General features: G+C 39.6%; 1 protein-coding gene across 4 annotated transcripts in view; it reads right to left on the bottom strand.

Annotated features, from left to right (window-relative positions):
- NRP2 (neuropilin 2) overlaps positions 1–20,061 on the bottom strand; it is a 207,475-nt gene that overhangs the window by 105,476 nt on the left and 81,938 nt on the right. For all 4 annotated transcript variants that reach the window (XM_070933220.1, XM_070933219.1, XM_070933223.1 and 1 more), the window contains exons 3-7: positions 18,767–18,948; positions 14,758–14,988; positions 13,584–13,739; positions 11,544–11,713; positions 9,449–9,604 (exon numbers count right to left, since the gene is read on the bottom strand). In XM_070933220.1, the coding sequence (XP_070789321.1) occupies positions 9,449–9,604; positions 11,544–11,713; positions 13,584–13,739; positions 14,758–14,988; positions 18,767–18,948 (895 nt within the window). The remainder of the gene's footprint in view (positions 1–9,448; positions 9,605–11,543; positions 11,714–13,583; positions 13,740–14,757; positions 14,989–18,766; positions 18,949–20,061) is intronic.

Raw genomic sequence — 20,061 nt, forward strand, 5'->3', positions numbered from 1 at the left:
GAAATGAGGCAGCCGAGCCTAGGGTGGTCTCCTTTTACACCACACTGGGGAAATCTGAAAATGAGACATGAATGGCCAGATTGTAATGCGGCAATATTGTGTCACCTCCAGACTTTTTCATCTTCAGTCTGGTATGAAATATGAATGACTATCATCGAGCTCTGCTTGGTTGGAATGAGCCTTTCTGAAGGAGAATATATGAATAACCACAAAATGCCATCACCTACACTGGGCTGCTAAATCTGATCATCACAGTCTTGGTGTTCAAAGCATAAAATATTAGGATTAGCTTCAGGTTTCTAGCTACCATTTGCAAAAATGCAAATAAACTGAAGAAATCAAGCTGTGGTTCCTTCTTCTGAAATCCTTGCACTTGATCTATTGCAGAAAATATTCTGCACAGGCTTTCATTTTTATTGGAACTAAATGCGAACAGCAAGTTTTTAAAGTCTAAGTAGCACAAAGCAAGATATGCTTTTAAAGGAAAAGAAGCAACATTAAAAGCTTTTAAGAAGTGGCTTTCTTATTTTGTCATTACACACAAGCACAGAATACTTGGACCTCATATTCTTGACAGATATGAAATATTTCATGTCAACAATTCTTTACTTATTTAGCTAATGCAATGTTACTTTACATGGGCTCTCACCAGGGGTGAAATCCAGCAGGTTCTTGACAAGTTCTGGAGAACTGGTAGAGGAAATTTTGAGCAGTTCGGAGAATCGGCAAATGCCACCTCTGGCTGGCCCCAGAGTGGGATGGGAATGGAGATTTTGCAATATCCTTCCCCCTGGAGTGGGGTGGGAATGGAGATTTTGCAATATCCTTCCCCCTGGAGTGGGGTGGGAATGGAGATTTTGCAATATCTTTCCCCTGCCACACCCACAAGCCACACCACGCCCACCAAGCCACACCCACAGAACCAGTAGTAAAAAAAATTGGATTTCACCACTGGCTCTCACTATATGCCAATACAGATGGTAATTTGTATTGGCATATAGTAATTTTAACACCCACACTCTAGTCTACCAAATTTTCTGTGGATCAATCTTGTATATACTAAGGCAGAGAGTGTAAATATAAATGGAAGAAATTGATAAAAAGGACTATTCAGCTTTGACCTATTAAGCTAAACCTAACCCACTAGCCATATACTGGGATATGGCAGATCTTTTACTAAGTCCTCTCACTGTAGCTTAAGCAATCTTAAAAATAGCCATTGATGAGCTGCTTTTAATTCAATGGAGCACAAGATGCTTTTGTGAAACCACAGACATGTGAATTTCTATGTCTTTCCACTCAGGCACATTACAATCGAGAAAAATAAAAGAAGGAAAGGGGGCCATACAGAAGAATGCCTTAGGGATTGCAGGTTAGGTTTAGGATAACTGAAAGGAATCCAGCCCAGACCTATCTTTTCTTTGAATTGCAACTTTGAATTGCAACAGCATCAGAGATGCACATCCTGCTTACCATACCCCACGCGTAATCTTTTTCACTAATTCAGATTACCTGACATGTCCAGATGCAGAAAGGTATCAATAATCAAGAAATGCTGATCTGCATTGTTAATTTGCTTAGAGACACCACAAGAGTGTGGAAAACAACATGGCTGGATGTTTTTCTTTCCCTTTTATGCCCTCTGAGCTCCCACATGCTTCCAATTGTCCTCAACTCTAAATCAAATTCATGCTTCTCTTGGTGTTAAAGTGTTCCCTTGTCATTTCATTTTTAAAAGCTGCATTAGTTCCAGTGAGTGTAGAAACCCTGCCAGTTACAGTATCAGAAGTAAAGCCGGGGGAAGGGAGAAAAAGGCTGGCTATGATCCCCAGGAACTTTTACCTTATTTATTTTTAGTGCCGGTTTTGTTGTCAATAATTTGTAAGGGCATGAAAGAGAAAAGGTTATTGTGTTTCTTTGGAAGGGGTGATGGCTTGAAAGACACTTTCTGCATATGTGGGTGTCTGTATCTGCCTTCTCGGACTCTTAGATTTAGGGCAGGATTATATTACCCTATGGAGTCAGAAAACATTAAGAGGATTAGGAGTTCAGGACTTTTTGAAGGCAAAAAGAAGGAAAAGCTGTGAGATTATCTTTTGACAGAGGGAGAGACTTTCAAATAAGAAGCAGAAAAATTTCAGGCACACACCATCATTCAGTACGAAAGACAATGAAACACTAATCTCAACTTCAGGATTAATTACTATATTACATTAGCCTTCCCAACCTATTACCTTCAAGAGGGGATAGATTACATCTCCCAGAGTTTTCAACCAACATTGCCAGTGAGAATGCCAGAAAACCTTCCTCCGAATACACTGTTGGAGAAGTCTGGCTGCTGATTATATTTGCATCAATTCAGCAATTCATGCAACTAATTGACTTACATGAACAGTGGATTTACACAGAAACATAGTTCGATTTATATGCTTATGGCAGCCTTTCTAAACCAGTCACCTCCATAAACATTAAACTGCAATTCCTGCCCTACTGGTGTGTTCACTGACTATATTGTTTTCTAAGATATCTGGGAAAGAGGTTGATTAATTTCAACCTAGCAGTTGATTAGAGCTGATCAGCAAACTGGCACTGATGTTATACAGTTTAGCAGATACTACATTGAGAATAACATACAAATTATTAGAACAAATCCCCAACTTGGGTTTTCTTTTGTTAACCTAGAACTTGGATGTTCTGACCTGTCATGACAATTGCTGAGGAATGATGACTAAAGTTGTGTTTTTAGATCTATATGTGTAAAGAACTTACCCCTTTTGATCTGCACCCAGTTTCTATGGCTGGATTTTATTTCCACTGCTATTCTTACTGGGTGAAAGGAGAGATAATGGGAAGAGAAGTGCAGCTCTCATCATTTAGGGTCTACCTTATTTACATGAATAAAAATATTAAATTCCAATTTTAACTTAAAAAGGCAATATTGAATTATCTTTTTCCCAACTCTACACTCCTTTGCTCCAGATGCTTTTCACTGGTTTTTACTTTGGAGGGCCATTTTAGGGAATCTGCGGTTTCAGTTCCTCAGAAGATTTGGAGCACCTCTACACACAGCCTTAAATTAACACAGCAGAGGGATTCCTACAAAATGGAATAAAAAGACACAGAATATAAAAGTCACAATGCAGTAAAATCCTGCTTGGGAGAATGAGCCCACAAGTCTGACCTTCACGTTTTAGCCCCAAGCCTCCATCATCCAGAGATCTCATGGGTTAAATGATGGGAGCCAATTTGCTTTTGCACCCTTGGTTTCCTAGAGCTTGCTTCATCCTGCTACCCTACTTCCCAGTTTTTCTGGGATCCGATACAGATGTAGATGTTGAGATCCTTACACTAAGAAAACAAAAAGTGATATAATTTATTTGGACTTCAGTAAGCATTTGATAAAGTGGACCACAACCTTCTCCTTGATAAGATAAAAAAATGTGGGATAGGCAGCATCACCACTAGATAGATTCATAATTGGCTGACCAACTACACTCAATATATAGTCCTTAGTGAAACTGCATCTACAAGGAGGGAAGCATGCAGGGGATACCCCAAGGCTCTGTTTTGGGCCCAGTATTCTTCAACATCTATATCAATGATTTAGATAAGAGGATAGAAGGGGAACTCATCACATTTGTAGATGACAGCAAGTTGGCAGGACAGCTAACACTCCAGAAGACAGGCTCAAGATACAGAAGACTTTGATAGACTTGAACACTGGGCCCTATCTAACAAAATGAAAGTCAATGGTGAGAAAAATAAAGTTTTACATTTAGGCAAGAAAAACCAAATGCACAGCTATAGAATAAGTGGCACCTGGCTCAATAGTAGTAACTGTAAGAGGGATCTTGGAGTCCTAGTGGCTAATCACTTAAATATGAGCTAGGAGTAAGCAACGGCAGCCATTAAAAGCCAGTGCAATCCTAGGTTGCATTAACAGAGGGACAGAATTCAGGAATGGCTCATTCCTGTTCATATTCATATCATAGCAAACAGTGGTGGGATTCAAATTTTTTTACTACCTGTTCTGTGGGTGTGGCTTGGTGGGTGTGGCATGGCTTGGTGGGCATGGCTTGGTGGGCATGGCAGGGGAAGGATACTGTAAAATCTCCATTCCCACCCCACTCCAGGAGAAGGATACTGCAAAATCCCCATTTCCTCCCGATCAGTTGGGACTTGGGAGGCAGAGAATAGATGGGGCGGGGCCAGTCAGAATTTTTTACTACCAGTTCTCCGAACTACTCAAAATTTCTGCTACTGGTTCTCCAGAACTGGTCAGAACCTGCTGAATACCATCTCTGATAGCAAATGATCAACAATATCACAGTTCATAAATGTTTTAGTCTCATAACAATAGTGGTAAAATACCATCTTTAACACAACCCAGTCCCAGTGCCACTATATAGCCCTTTTCTTCCACCATCTCTCCCTCACAGGTCCATTTGGCAGACTCTTTTTTATGTAGCCTGACCTGTGTGAAAAGTCAAACAAATTAATTTGGAATTAACCAAGTTATTAACCTTATATAGATGATCCTGCATCCATCCTCTGCATCTATCTGCCATTCTATACATGAAAACAATCATATTTCCAAGTGTTTTCTATAATGATATTTCTTACTTTGATCCAGTATGAAAAACTGTTGGATCAGAGCTGCACAACTGATGAGCTCCAAACTAAATGGAGCCCTCCTTTCATATACTGTGAGCCAACTATGAGTTCCCCAGTTCTGTATTCCAAAGCAAGTAGCAAAAATAACTACAGAGTTATTAATGCTGCAGGCAACCTTTTTTTTTTGCCTATGCGTTACCAAATCAAGAAGCAGCGCAATGTATACAGCTTATTCCAAAGGAGGAAGAGGTTGGGGCTGGGGAATCTCAGTTGAAAGCCACACCAGCTATTAAAAATCCGCCCCCCCCGCCGCTCCCCAATCTTCCAGCCCATCACAGTGCTGCTGTGACGATAAGGAGGATAAGCAGTATACAAGAGGAATCAAGAAGCTATTCACAAGCGTTTTAAGTGTTTAAAAAACACTTGTGATTCAGTTGCCTATCAACATTGCTATCATGTGCAGTTCTGTCTATTCTTTTCTCCAGTACATTTCAAAGCACACAAGGGCAAGTTTTGCTTCACCTCTTGGGCCATGGAATTGACACTGAGATTCAGAGTGAACTAATTTAACCTAAGCTTCTGGAAATATGAAAGGAGCTTCTGGCCTTGAAAAATGTCATTCCGTTCTTTGTACATCACACAGTTCTCACATCACACAGCGCTTCCTAAATGCCAGAATGTTAATATGCACATAAAGGTTTGAGTCTGAGAAAAAAAATAAATCTGTGTATGTGTGTATGTGCATGTGTCGATCTACGTTTCCCTCCCTAGCAGATTAAACTCTGACAGGTGCTTTGCATGTCCAAAGACAGTGCAAGTGGGTACAGGAAACGGATGGCACGTGAGGATTCTCGGACTGCCCTTCTCTGCCTTGTACTCTAAGTCCAAGTAGTGACCATACTTGATATGGGCCATGGAATTCTGTCAGAAAGTTGACACTGTCAAATGTTCTTTCTCTGCTGATTCCCTTCTCTCAACCATCTTTGGCACCCTAAAGCCTGTCTCCATTTCTGATATATTGTCCCAGTGCTGGCTGGGTGATGCTACCAATTGCTCTGTGCCTGGGAGACTTATCCACTACCCTGCAGCTTCTTTGTCAGGTTCCTGCAAGAAAGGTAAGAGCCGTGATGGAGATGGAAATCACTGGAGATGTTTAGGGGAGCTCCATCACTTCTTGGCAGGTGTTGGTTGCATGGTAATCCCTTTTTATTTTCTTCCCCTTCTTCTGCCCTCAAATCCAGTATTGTTTTCTGGAGAAAGAAAAGGATACAGCTGTCCCCAACTGCTATACACTCTCATTTATCTTGTTTCCTCTCCTCTTCCTAAAACCTATTCACATCCCTTGGCTTGGGTGCAGTTTCAACCCTGACAGCAGCGGGAGATTAAAAATATGCTAGCCTTCAAATTCTCCCTGCTTTTTCCCATCTTTCTCTCTCTGTCACCCCATCCCTCCCTCCCTCCCCCTCACTCTCCCTCCCTCTCTCTCTCCCTCCCTCCCTCTCTCTGTAAAAACTGCAAGTAAGGATGGTGAACTACTTTATTTTCTGGAAAAAAAATACTATCGTTCTTTTCAAACTCTCTTACAAGCTTATTCTTCTTTCTTAGCTTCCTGGACATGTGGGCCTTACCAGATGTGTTGATAGCACCATTAACTTTGGATCTCATTCACCCTACCAAAGGATTTGACAGTCTTCTTCATCTTCTCATCTTCCCCTTTTCTGTAGCGTCTAACATCAAATCAAGCTGCAGCAGAATTGACAAATTTATTTGGCACAGCATAATTATTTCAGCCTGAGCCATGGAGTTTCTGCAGGAAACCAGTCTTGGAATACTAAGGCTACAGCATCAGTTTCTATCAGGAATTTGTACACACCTGGCACCTGCCCAGGAGAAAGTTTCCTGCACAATATTTGGAATATAAAACCTGCATTGGCATAAAATTAATGTTTGAGGCAACTTTCACACTTTAGCCTTCATTATTCATAGAGAATCCAACTTTCTGAGTTTATTTGCTAATTTATTTATTCATTAGATAGATTTATATTGAGTCTTTCCAACGCACTTTGAAAATTCAAGGTAATTTAAATAATTTAAAATTGGTAACATCTAGCAAAAATTAAATGTTGAAAGCATCTAAAGCAATGGAACCAGAGATTATAAAATATATAAAAGTAATTTTAAAAACTAGTGTAATGTCAATTGCCTATTATAATTTTATCAAGACATAAGGTAAACAGATTGAGAAAATATATGTGGAGTACAATGCCAGTTTTATCACACCAACCCTCTTCCCATAAGCATTGCTTTAACCCCTTTGCACAGTGCAAGGAATGATCCAGAAGGGACAAGCTCACAAGTCTGGCTGAACATACTTAGAAATCCTCCCGGTTGTTCATAATCCCCATCATGCAGGCTTCCCAAATATGAATGCATGGCAGGTTGAGGGAGGACAGGAAGCAATCTTAGTTATATTCAACCAAATACAGAAAGATTCCACCTTTCCCTGGGCAAGGCCCTCGAGTGTGGAATCACAGGCATACCCATGAGGACATGATCCCTGCCTTTCCATGCCACACTTCCTGAGAACCTATAGGATGCTTATATTTCTGGATTAATGTTAACAACCATTTTAAAAACCTTTAAAAACCATTTACATAACTGATGCTCCTAGCAAACAAGTTTGTACTATGCTAAATCAATAGAATGAGATCGGGTGATACCAAAGTCTGCTCAAAAATAGCCTCACGCCTCAATTTGTTGTGAATGTCATATTTACCAAATTCAAATTCAGGGAATTTATTGCTTTTTTTTTTTCTTTTCCTGAACACGATTTTTAATTGTTCTCCATATGCATGACCACTGCAGATACATAAAACATTTCTCTCTGAATCCTGCTGAAAAGTTGGCTCAGGTTCAGCAAAAAGCATTTGGGCATTACTAAGTACAAGGAAGCCACAGCAACGCAGAGAGACTTAGGTTCCAGTGGGTGGAAATTAAAGGAACCCTGTCCAACCCCCTCTTCTCCAAGCCTCCCGAGATCTCAAAGGTCCCCCAATTGAAGGATCACATTAAATCCAAGGAACACAAGGAACTGGAACATCAATGGACCATAGAAAGAGAAAGGCAGTCTTGAGGAACATGAACTGAACAAGTAGTTCAAATGCCCTCAACTGCTCTCTAGGCTTTTTTGTTGTTGTTGTTTGGGGGGGGGGTGGCTAACACTTCAACTGGAAGAAAACAGTCTGCTCTGGCTTTCTTTTCTTGTACTGGCTGCAAGACCAGTTTTGGGCAGGCCTGGCACTTTTCAGAAGTAGGAAAGGGCAGCCTGTCTCTCTTGGAGAAATAGGAGAAACCGTGGCACCATTCCCTTCAGACAACTGACAAAAGACCTCCCTCTCACCTGAAAGCAACAGTTTAAATGGGCTTCTTTGTCATTTCCCTGACAATAACAGAGAAGAGATACACAGGGGGTGGGGGTGGAGGTGGAGGTGGGGGTTGGAATAGATAAGCACCCGTCTCTCCTGGAGGCAGCAACTGCTTTAGTGAAGGTTTCATGGGGGAAAAAAGAGGAGGGATTTTTCCCCTTCGACCTAAGGTAACTCACTGTTCTGCAGCACAGCACTGAGGATTAATTTAGAAGTGTCTCCAAAGAAAAAGCAAAGATCAGTGGCAGCTCCCTGTCGGTTGTCCCCCCATCCCCGCAGTTACAGCTTTATTAGACACAGCTGTGCTCCACACTGATATCCCTCTGGCACACCTGCCCAGGGCACAAAAGAAGGGGCTTACTTCCCTCCCTCCCCTGCCCCAAATCCCCATTGAGCACAGACTATGCATTCAGAGGTGGGAAGATCAGGGAGGGTCAATGCAGCTGTATTTACAGGCAGGCCAAGTACGGACTCAGACCCCCCCCCCCATGCATCGCTGCCAGCCAGCACTGCGGCTACAGTTCCCTTATCCCTGACAAACCAGATTGCTCCTTATTATTTATGGTTTGGCTTTATTCTCTAGGACATCATGATCCTCTCTCAGGATTTGTGCCCTTTCATTTTCCAGGCTTCAATAATTCCTGAAGTGCAGCTTCATGTGGTTTTGTGATTGTTAACCCAGCATGTGGATGAGGCTCAGGCCATTAATGCTCAATGAATCTTGTGTACTAAAACATAGTCTGCAAGACCATTTTCTCCTTCATTGGCAGTCAGAAAGCACACTGCAAACTCTCCCTCCATTGAGCAAGCTATACGTTCACCAGAGTGTGTTTTCCAAAAACACACTTGGTATCACACCAAATTTGCACCTCCTCAAGCTCTGTTTGGGACTTGATTGATTTCACAGCATTCTCTGTTTTATTTCTGCGTCTTCTCTGGTCTACTACAAAACTGCAATTTTCCTTGGGATTGCTGTGGCTGTATTTGTGGATGGGCTCAACTGGTCCTTCCTTGTCTTCATTCCAATGGATGTTCAAGCACAGGGTTCATGGCCTTCAACTCCTCAGAACGTCTCTCCCCTCCCTCAATCCAGCCACCATCACAACTACAGTCACACTATTGGGAAGAACGGATGCATAACAGCCTTTTCTCCTTCCCAATTCATAAAATCTTTCAAAGGCAACAGAAAGGCAATCAGATTACTGGAACATTTCAAGATTTGCCCACTACTTCAACATGTTTCAAGAGAAAAGAAAAATGACTTGGGAAGAGAATGTCATCTTTTGCATTTTTGATGTAAGCTGAATGAAATGCCAAAGATTCCTTACAGATTTGAGATCTTCCATTCCACTATCAAGATAAATTTTTGAAATCTGGAATTATTTAAAGAAAGGAGGAGAAGCACTTACTTTGTGATTTTTGCCATGCCGGTACATCATCCAGTCTTCTCCATTTGTGCTGACCTCCAGTTTGTATGAGCGAACATAGTATCCATTTTGTGTTTCTCTGGAAATGGCGCCCTGAGTAGCAATGGCTGTGAGCACTGTCAGAAAGCGAAGATCCACCTATTGTAGGAGCAGGGGATGATGACAGAGGAAGATTAGCAACAACAGACTTACTCCCATTACCTGAAACATTTGAGGTTCTTTCAGATATAATATTCTTGTGACACTTTAATGAAACTGAATGAAAATGCAGACCAAGATGAGAGAGAATTAGCAAGTTACTGTCATAAAAATGTAATGAGCCCATCATTCTACTGTGGGATGCCTTCCAGTTGAACCCCACAGAGAGATATCAACAACATACACAAGAAGCCTATGGTGCTAAGTGGGTTCCTCAAAATAGCCCATGCTGGGCTGTAGTTGCTTCAGGAGTATGTGTCTGACAATCAGGATTGGTGCTCAGCTAATATAAATTAGCATAACAATAACTCAATATTAATAGATCCCTCTGATGCAGCTTCAGCATTTGCCACTGGCCATGTCTGGAGTTCCTATTCTATCTAAATGCTGTCCCAGTATAAGAAGTTAATAGGATCAATTTTCAGCTGAGTTAACATTCCTAGATGCAGCAACATGTGAGCCATAGAAGGAAATGTTTTCAGTCGGTGGTTTTGTTACAGCTTCCAAAATTGAACAAGAATAGCACATTTTGGAATTGCCTCCCCAGCTCGTCTCTTTCCTGTTGGATTGGACTGTAAACATTTCTAGGATAAAATCTCACTAGGATTTTCACAAAATATTTGGCATAACTGTGTCACAGCCTTGGTTGCAAGCAATAATAATAATAATAATGTACTGCAGCATTCAAGTGCAAACATTTTTGAGCATAAGCAGGCTGAACGCTCCCTTAGCAGCATATCATTAGTCTTACAGAGTAGAACCTCCCAATGTTTTGCTATGTCAGTTGCAGATTTCAGTAGTGAGAAAGGAATTTTTCTAGTTCGGGAAGGATATGCTGAGCTTGGTAAAGGATTTTAAAACTTTGATTCTGCTGTTACTGAAGTCAAATAAATCCAAACTTAAACCACAGGCTGTTTATCAACTGCATCATCTGTAGAGGCCAATTTATATTGAGGAGGGATGATTTTCACTCATAAGTTGAAGTTATGATGTTCACTTCATGCTTTTCAGAGATGTTCAATGGGTCTGATTCATGCAAGATCAATCTGCCACCCCAGCAATTTAGAATTGGGCATCTATAACTAAAGAGGACCTCTCTTTTTTTCCCCCTCTAATGGCAAGTGCCATCTAGTACTTCCCACTGCAATCACCAATTTTGCCACCATCTGTTGGTTCGATGTAGGCCCTGTTAAAGCATTGTTTTCACACACTCTTACTGAAGTTTCCATTTGTTGAACATTGAAATCCCCCAGAAGAATAATATTATTCTACTTATACCGGTTCAACACACATGAGAAAGTCTCTCTCTTTTAGATCGCTGCAGAATCAACAAGGCTATAAGTGGTAGCGTGCGTCCTCCCCGCTCTCTCCCTCTCTGGCCTCTGGAAAGCCCATTAAAGTTCAGGGGGCACCAGGTCAAGCCAAGAACTTCTGCAGGAATGTTAACAGCCCCAACAGTTCATGAAGACAGAGAGTCACGCACCCTTTCCCAAACAACAGTTCAAGCCTTTTTCACAGCTCTCAGTTTGCAGTAAGAGCAACAAAGACCCTACAAGGCTCATGTTCTAAGGTTGATTTAACAGCAGGGTAATCCATTTGGTTCAAGGATAAAATACACACATGAGCTGTGGGGGAAGGGGGAGAACATAAAGGTCTAGGGGACAGTCCTAGCCACGACATACTATGTGTCTCAGCAAATGGAAAAATAAAATCCAAGCTTTTTAGAGAAAAGAATGCCAGTTGAAGATTCTGTTTTTTTTTTTGTTTTGTTTTTTTAAATTGACTGAAGAGTCTGGTAACTGGCAGTTATAGCTTCCCAATCTTTCTACATGGTATAGGAGTCATTACTCTAGGCTATTGTGAAAGAAACTGAAAATACCTGCAGGAACTCTTTATTGCTATCCACATTAGGAGTCCACCCATTATCATCACTGTTGAGTCGGCTCTGTTGCGGAGTCCACCTGCCATCAGAGTATGTAGAGGAAGCTGTGATTTGCTCATTGGAGATCCGGCCAGATTCCATTCCCAGTGGACTGTTGCACTGGAAGTCTAGAAAAGGTAGAAGAATATGAAACTGAAGAGAAACTCTTCTACAGAACTGTGGGTTCCACTCCTAAATGAAACATTGGCATCAACTGCCTCCCAACATCCTATCAAATCAAATTGTTTATGGCTGCTGAAGCACAGAATTACCTCTACAGATCTATAAATTAAATATCAGCATTCAGAAGAAAGGATACAGGGCCCAATGAAATCCATTTTCAATTGTGATGCAACTACTGCAGAGAGAAAACTATAGAATTTTGCATGAAAAGCTGGGAATTTTGCACTTTGCAAGTGAAATAAATATTGTAAAAGTCTCCAGAGCTGATTATCGAACCATCTCTAATAAAGAGCTTTTCTGCAGCATACATACCTGTCTCTTTATTGTTTTTGAAATTTGTTTGACATTGTTTTTGTTCTTATAGTAAAGAAAGAAAATTAGATCAAAACATCCGTAAGCAGACTAATTTTGTATTGATTATAGCTTACTTTTAATCATAAATCCCAAACAAGAAGAAATGGAGGAGGAACAAACAGAAATGTGGAACTCTCCTCTCTTTGAGGATATTATAGGTAGGCTTGGGTCATCTCTGGGTCTTTCTTTCTTTCTTTCTTTCTTTCTTTCTTTCTTTCTTTCTTTCTTTCTTTCTTTCTTTCTTTCTTTCTTTCTTTCTTCTTTCTTTCTTTCTCTGAACTGTGCCTGGGGTCCATTTCAACATTAATCCGCTCCATTGCAAATTGGTTTTCCTCTGTCTATGTGGAGGGAAGGTGCTAAGGACAAGAATGAAAGCTGTAGGCCTTCCAGAGGTCTCCATCTTTGATGCCCATTCGTAACACTTCCAATAGGTTGAATTTCCCACCCTTTCTGGCCAGCAGATGATCTGTCCAAGAGCGGGAATGAATTTCCTCCTGTTCTGCTTGGACAAGCTAATAGTTGTTGTCGAAACAGAGAAAAAATGCAATTTCACAGGGTTCTGATACAAACACACACAGCTGCAATCTATCAGTTAGCTTGTTCAGGCACAGCAGGAATCCTGCCAGACTGTGTTCCCACTTGGTTTAGACAAACCAGGCGCTGGCCTGTCCAGGAAAAACAGGAGTGAGTTCTGAGAATAGCCCTCCTTTGAGTGTGCGAGTCCCTCCCAATTTGTGATCCCTATCATATTTATTCATGATATCTGGTGATTGCAACCACAGTTTGAGAGCCTACGTTATTACACTGTAAGGCAGCCAGATAGTGTCCTTGCTCTCTAATTCCAAGAAAATGCTGATTGAGGCCTTAGTTTTCCTAACAGGACTGGCAATGTTCACGTTTATCATAGAAAATACAGAAGCCTTGCTTTTAAGAGAACTAGAAGTTCCATATTGTGTTTTCCATTTTCTAAACATGTCACAAGAGTAACAGAATATCACACATATGAAAAAGAGCTGAGATCTTACAAAAGACAAAGAATCAATTGGTAACGTTTGAAACATTCAAATTCCTGAATTCTAATCATAGCTTCAAGTGCCTTCCTATACAAACAGTTGAACCCAAGTCTAAACTGTCTGATTTTGAAAATAAAATATTGAGATTTTACGTTGTACTTAGAGTTTCTACAGCACTTTCAAATACTGGCACTGAAGCTTTGATCTTAGTTCCAATATCTCACCATTTGGGGTGGAAGGACAAAATGTAATTGAAAACCAAATTCAAGGGCTCTAATGAAATTCAAATTCCAAATCTCAGCTATCAGTGCTAAAATTATTGAAATGTTACTTCTCCCCTCTAAATGTAAGGATCAGAAAAGATATCCCAAAATAGATAAATTCTAACTACACTGTAGGTCTAGAACAGGTCTTGAAAATACTTAGACTGAACAACCTGCCAACTTACTCTCTGGTGCCTCCTGCTGGACCAAATAATAGCGAGCAGAAAAGCCATCTTTAGCCACAGCCAAATCTGTGTGGAATGTGAGGGATAAGATGCCAGTAGTTGAGTGGATCTCTGAAAGAGTTTTAGTGCCACAGTACCTGCCAATCAAGGGTCCAACTGCAGAAGAGATGAAAGAAAAATACTATTTACCATCTCATAGGCATGTTCTCTCTTTGGTTGGAAAAATGACATAGACAGTTGAAGGAATAAATATGTCAACCAGATAAAATGAAACATTATAAATGTTTTTTAAATAACAGCCTTAATATGTATTATGCCACAGATTTGCAGAAGCTTTTCTTTATAGGCAAGTATTGAAATAAATAAACCTTTGCATTTCACACAAGTTGCTTAAAATGCCTACCTTCAACATTGGTTCACAATGTTAATAGGACAGCTTTTATCATTTCAAACTGCATCCTAATCGATGAGTGATTTAAGATAAATAACTATAAAACTTACCTGGAAGTAAATCCTACTGATCAGAATTTGACATCTGAGAAGAAAAGGCATATGACTACACAGTAACGTATCTATTGTGTATCTGTTCAGTCCCCCACACCCACACCCTAATAGATATTCACAGAAAACAAACAGGAATTTATGTACTTGTGAAACAACTAATTTAGAGCTATTTATATTTTTAACACATGCATTGTTTCCCTGACATGTAAATCACAAATGATGTGTTAATAGAGAATATTTTTCAGCCCCTTTTCCACAAAAAATTGTTGTGATAGTTATATGCAGAACTTTGCTGCAAGCAACTAAGTGTAAGTTTTTTTTAAAAAAAATGTCCTTTTTTTCTAACTAGAAGTTCAGGATTCTTCAGGAGTTGAAAGATTTCAATTTCTCATCTAATTATATAAATCAGGTTACTCTTCTCTAAAGTGATTTCACTGTCGCACCAACTCAGAAAGGCAGACATTCAAGTGTAAGAGACAAAGAGATTTAATTTCCCTTCAGAGTTGATTCCTTTCTAAGAACAAAGCAACAATAAATGAGATTGCACAAAGCAATGACAATATTAGCAATTTATGACTGTCACATAATTCTTCAGTCTCAAAGTGAATTGTTCGCTTGACATTGGCCATCCAGAGAAGAAAACCACAGCATTGCATCTTTTAGTCCTTACCTTGAGGAATACCATCCCAGATGTCCAGCCAATCATATTTACAATCTCCCTCCCCGACTTGCAGAGGGTCATGCTCTAGGTCAAATGTTAAAAACTGAAGGACAATCTCCATTTTCGGCTTGGCCATGATTGTGAAGGCGCAGTCCAAATTGTGTGGATACTTATCGGGGAAGCCTGGGGATTCAATGGTGCCGTTTGAACTGGTGAAGTTTCTAGAACAATCTTCAGAGCCTACAGAAAGAGACAAGAAGGCCAAGGCCTCGCATTAACCTCATCATTAGCCACTTCCCTTACCATAGCCAGGCTGTGCTATGTTATTCATAAGCATTCTTTTTAAGCACTTAATTCCCTCATGCAGAAAATTGCTCCTGCCTTGCAAAAGTATTAATTATTAATATCACTGTCCCCATTTCATTTTCCATCCAAGTGGCAATTCTCAGGAAATAACACCTGCAGACTAGCATCTTAAGCCTTGAAAAATGCCACATCTTCAACAATGACTAAGTTAAGACTGCTTGGGAAAGGAAGGACATGTGTGAAGGGTTCTGGTGAAAAGAGAAACAGAGCTGCCTTTCTCCTTTCATCCACGGTAATCATCAAAACTGAAATGCCAGTTATTTCTATCCTCAAGGAATGCCTTTCTAACTGCCAGCCGTGGGGACAATATTACCATTTATTTAGGGATGACCCCAACACTGGCCCTCATTGTGCCTCAGCAGCTAAGTGCCTTCTATTTTTTGCAGAGCCAAGGTGCCTTAGGGAGAAGGAGACTGCATTCTCTTCAGGCCATGATTGCATTAAGGCCATCGCTCTGGAGAGAACAGACAATCGACAATTGAATTCTCTAGGCTTCGGGTCACTAAGATGAGGGAAGTGGGTAGAGAATGTTATAAGCCCTCTGGTTCCACAACTGTAGCAGAAGGTTACCTTTCACCACTCTTGCGCCCTTGGCTTTTCCAAGGAAAAGTTAATACAATTCCCACGACCATTCTAACAATTTGCACGGACTTCTGCTTCTCTTGAAGAAACAGGGCTGGACTTAAACACACAGGAGCAAAGAAGCCTATGGAAATCTATTTAAATCTATTTAAATCGATGCAAAATATGTGAGAATTAACTGGATGATATAAATTTAACTCCAACAGCACTGATTCAGGCATCTGAAAACAAATCATCAAATCTGTTAACATTACTGACCAACAAAGTTTGCGAGTGTGTTTTGAACATTATACTTATTGTATTATATTGGGGAGGGGAGGGCGAGTCAATTTTAAAGAGTTGTGCTCTACAGTATTAAACACATACAGAACTTTCAGGAATATGTTAACATTTTCCCACTACTGACCAACATCCTCATCACCGAATGATGCTATGATTCTAATAATTACTTTTTTTATATCAGAGTTTACAAAGATAAAAGATAAGAAAAACTAAGAAAAACATAAAAAGAAAAGTGCAAAGAGATAGAAAAAAGAAAAGAAAAAAGAAAATATGTAAAATATGACTCCTCCTCCCTCCAGACAAGTAGAAATAATTTCAGTAACTTAACACCTTCTCTAATATTTCAATTAGAAATATCTTTTTCTCACACCTGATTCCTTAACCATAATGAAATTGTAAAAACTCGTAATTCAGTTGTAATCAGCAAAAATCTATTAATTAAGAGCTCTCAGAAAGTCATATTTTAATCTTAAACTAATAAATCCGTTTTGTATTCCAATTTTGCACTTTCTCGAAGAAATATCTCCCCATTTATAAACAGATCTTTGAAGCCTTTTAGGCCTGGTCAAAAAAATTCCATTAATAGCTATCAGAAACTACTACATAAGAGTAAAAATGCATTTTGCCTCCCCCTTCAAATATACTGAGGAGCCTGAAGATGGAAATTCAAATTTCAGCCATGGACAATTGAGGCAAAGGCCTTGATTTTTCCAGAGTAGTCTGCATTTTACATAGAAAGGGAATTCAGAGTGAAGAAGAAAATTGCAAGGAGAACACAGGCATTTGATGTAGGAGCTAAGCCTTCCAGAACTTCACAAGTAAGAGCACACTTTTACTCGACCCCTAAATTAAACTGGTTTGAGCAACTTTTTATTAGTTAATATCTTCAAAACTGAAGATTCTGAAGTTTCTTTGAAGATAATTAGATCACATTTGAATAGCATTATCAGATCACCTCTGCCCCAAAATAGGTTGAACTGCATAGACAACTGTACCAAAGAAGATACTTAGGGCAACTTGCTTACTAAACAAGGCTTAACTCCAACCAAGTAAAGATAGACTAAAATTATTTTCCAATTCAAGGATCATTTCTGTATTAATATCTATTCCTAATGCCCACAGACACATCAAAACAACTTAACTTTTGCCAGAGTTTGAGATTTTGTGACACTGGCGTTTTGGATAGTATTTATTCTCTATAGTCTGGAAATCTAGCAGCTTGTGTCCTCTACCAGAGCAAAATCACTAAAATTCAGATTTAGAAGTCATGTCAACCTCTTTCTTAACCTGATACAGTATGAAATGTGCTGCCATACAGTAGATTAATGTGCATAATCTATCTGAGGTAGAGTCTTCCAAATCTGTATAATCTCTACATGCTTCCAGGATTCATTAAGATTTCTGGGCATGATAAGAAATGCTGTTTGCCTCATGCCCTTTTCAGTTCCTCACAGCTTATTCCCCCACCCCCTTTTTTTTAACCAGTGATATAATTCTGTGCATTTCCATTTAAAACTCAGATCCTATGACCACAAACTTTTTCTTTTTCAAGACTCACTGAGCCTGCCATGATGAAGAAAAACTATATTTATACTCCAGAATTTTCATCTCCAAACTTTCTAATCTGGCAAATACATAATCAGAGCCAAAGTAAAGAGGCACTGATTCACTTTCTCCAAAAGTAGGGTTTTAAAAAAAATATTATTAAAAGAGCATTCTGAATAGTGGAGCTCAAGAGCGATGTCTGACAGCAATGCCAACAGCAGCCCACTTGAGCCACCATTACACCAGTTAAATTAACTGGCTTCTTGAAAAAAAGAAAACACAAAGCTATTGATCAGTGCTGGAATTGCATATCCATGAGGTGGCAGGATGGGAAGAGAGGACCATTCTTGCTTAGCCTTGATTTTAACAAGCTTTTTTCTATATGACACTTTAAAAATATATGCTCTTTGTAATTCTAGAATAAATTAGATCACTTAATGAAGAAACTGCTTTCCCTTAGAAACCAAAATACCTTGTCAATATGCCATGAAATACGTCACTTTTTGAAAATGTTGATGAAATAGATTTGGTAAGGGGAGCAGAACTAAGACAAGATGAATGTGAGGTTTAATAAGGACATTCTCATATGAGAAGACTGACAATTCCAAGAACAGTCTCCCCAAGCTTGCCAAGTCATCAACACCTTCCTGAAGAAACTCAAAGGGTGGGCAGAGCCATTACCTCTTCCTCAGAACAGTGAAACCTGGAAATAGTTTAATAATCAGCTAGACAGGACTTCTGAATTTCCAAGAAGAAACCGAACAAAGGCTGTCCAACATCCTGCCAGCAATAAGTCTATTAACAAATAGACTTCCTTTGCTTTACTGGTGAGTAGAAGTGCAAATTTGCAAGGCTGTTTCATAGCCAAGAGCAGCTCAAAAGCATCCTACAGCTATGAGTGGTTCACTGTTCATACAGCACACATTTAGCATTTTCCAAGACACTAGAGAACTGATGATTTGGTTTCTGATAGAATTTAGATAGAATTCTGATAGGCTTTCTTTTTCAGGAAACTCATACACTCTTGAAAATGATTTGATTATAGATTACATTGAATCTTCCTTCAGGAACTCAAAATGAGAGAGAGAGGGAGGGAGGGAGGGAGGGAGAGAGAGAGAATGAACGAATGACTAGGGGAATCGTTGAAAAGGACATTCATAATATTGCCTATTAATATACCCCAAAGATTGCCCCATCTGAAAGAGGCCTAAGGATTTGGTTGGGAGAGCAGGTGAACACTAACCAGTCTTGTAGATCTCATAACGCAGAGAGAAGCCAGCACCTTGACGGGCATAGTCTGAGGTGAATTTGATATACACAGAAGGGCCGGATGATGTGATAGTAGGTGGAGCAATGTTTCCACAGTGTTTTCCCAGAAGATCTGCATTTTCATTATCCCCGTCCCGTATTTCAATAAAATCATACCTGCCAATGGAAGAAGAGAAAAAAAGAGTAACATTAAGAAAGAAATTCAGGAAAAAAATGAAATACTTTTACATTTTGACAGGTGTTTTATAGCAACTGTGTGACAAAGCCAGTTTCCTATGGCCCTGTTCCTTCATGCAACAAATACACTACATTTTAATCATATAATCTACTTTTGTAGCATTCCATCATCAATATTGTGTTGTCAAATTATTCTTTTGAGCAGAAATCACTGGGAACCCTCCAAATAGTTTGACAGCAACAACATTCAGAAAAGCTGCATTTCTGCTCTTATTGAAAATAGTTCAGTATCTAAACATTTTTGATCCCCTGAGACTCACTGTGATAATCAAATATAAGGCATGCCTGGTACATAAAACCCAGAAAGCTCAAGACTGTTCTCATTTTTTGACCTTTTCATTTACTTATGTAAAAAATTGTTTTATGTTACTTATGTTTTGTTATATTCTGAGCTTCTATCTTTGCTGATTTGAAGTGTGTGACAATAATAATAGGAAATTCATTTTTAGGTGCAAATGTTATTCATTTAACTTGTTTCATGCATTTTTTAATGGGCAAACGTGGCTATACCTCTTATAATTAGCCAGGCAGGAAGTCTTTCAAATTTCATGGTGTGAGAATCCTATCTGGCATATTGAACCAGGATTCCTTATTCCTTCTTTAATTAAATTTGTACGCTGCCCAACAGCCAGTGGCTTTGGGCCCTTGCTGGCACCTTAAATCACCCTGAACAATAAATGTGTTCATAGGGAATGAATATAAGGCAAAATGACTTTTAAAATGTAGTCCATTCTTAGTGTTATGTTTGGATGACCACATTTAGGGCAGTCTGCCAATAGCTTATTCTGTTTTTCTACCTTTCCCAAAATTGCTGGTGTCTGCCCACCCCTGCCTCCACTTCATCTTTTGCTTTCCTCAGATAAATTGTCAACCTAGAAAACAAAGAAAAAGGAAGGGCAATGTGGGTGGAAAATGGGGAGATGGTTCATGCTCCATGTATTCATCAAAGAATCTGCCCCATAAATTAGCCACCAACCACAGACTTAAGTTGGGTTCTCAGCTGGGATATGAGACTCTGCTCTGGTTGCCTTG

The sequence above is a fragment of the Pituophis catenifer genome, unplaced genomic scaffold (genome assembly GCF_029215685.1).
Source record: "Pituophis catenifer annectens isolate HBS135680 unplaced genomic scaffold, rPitCat1.0.hap2 SCAF_1, whole genome shotgun sequence".
NCBI lineage: Eukaryota > Metazoa > Chordata > Lepidosauria > Squamata > Colubridae > Pituophis > Pituophis catenifer.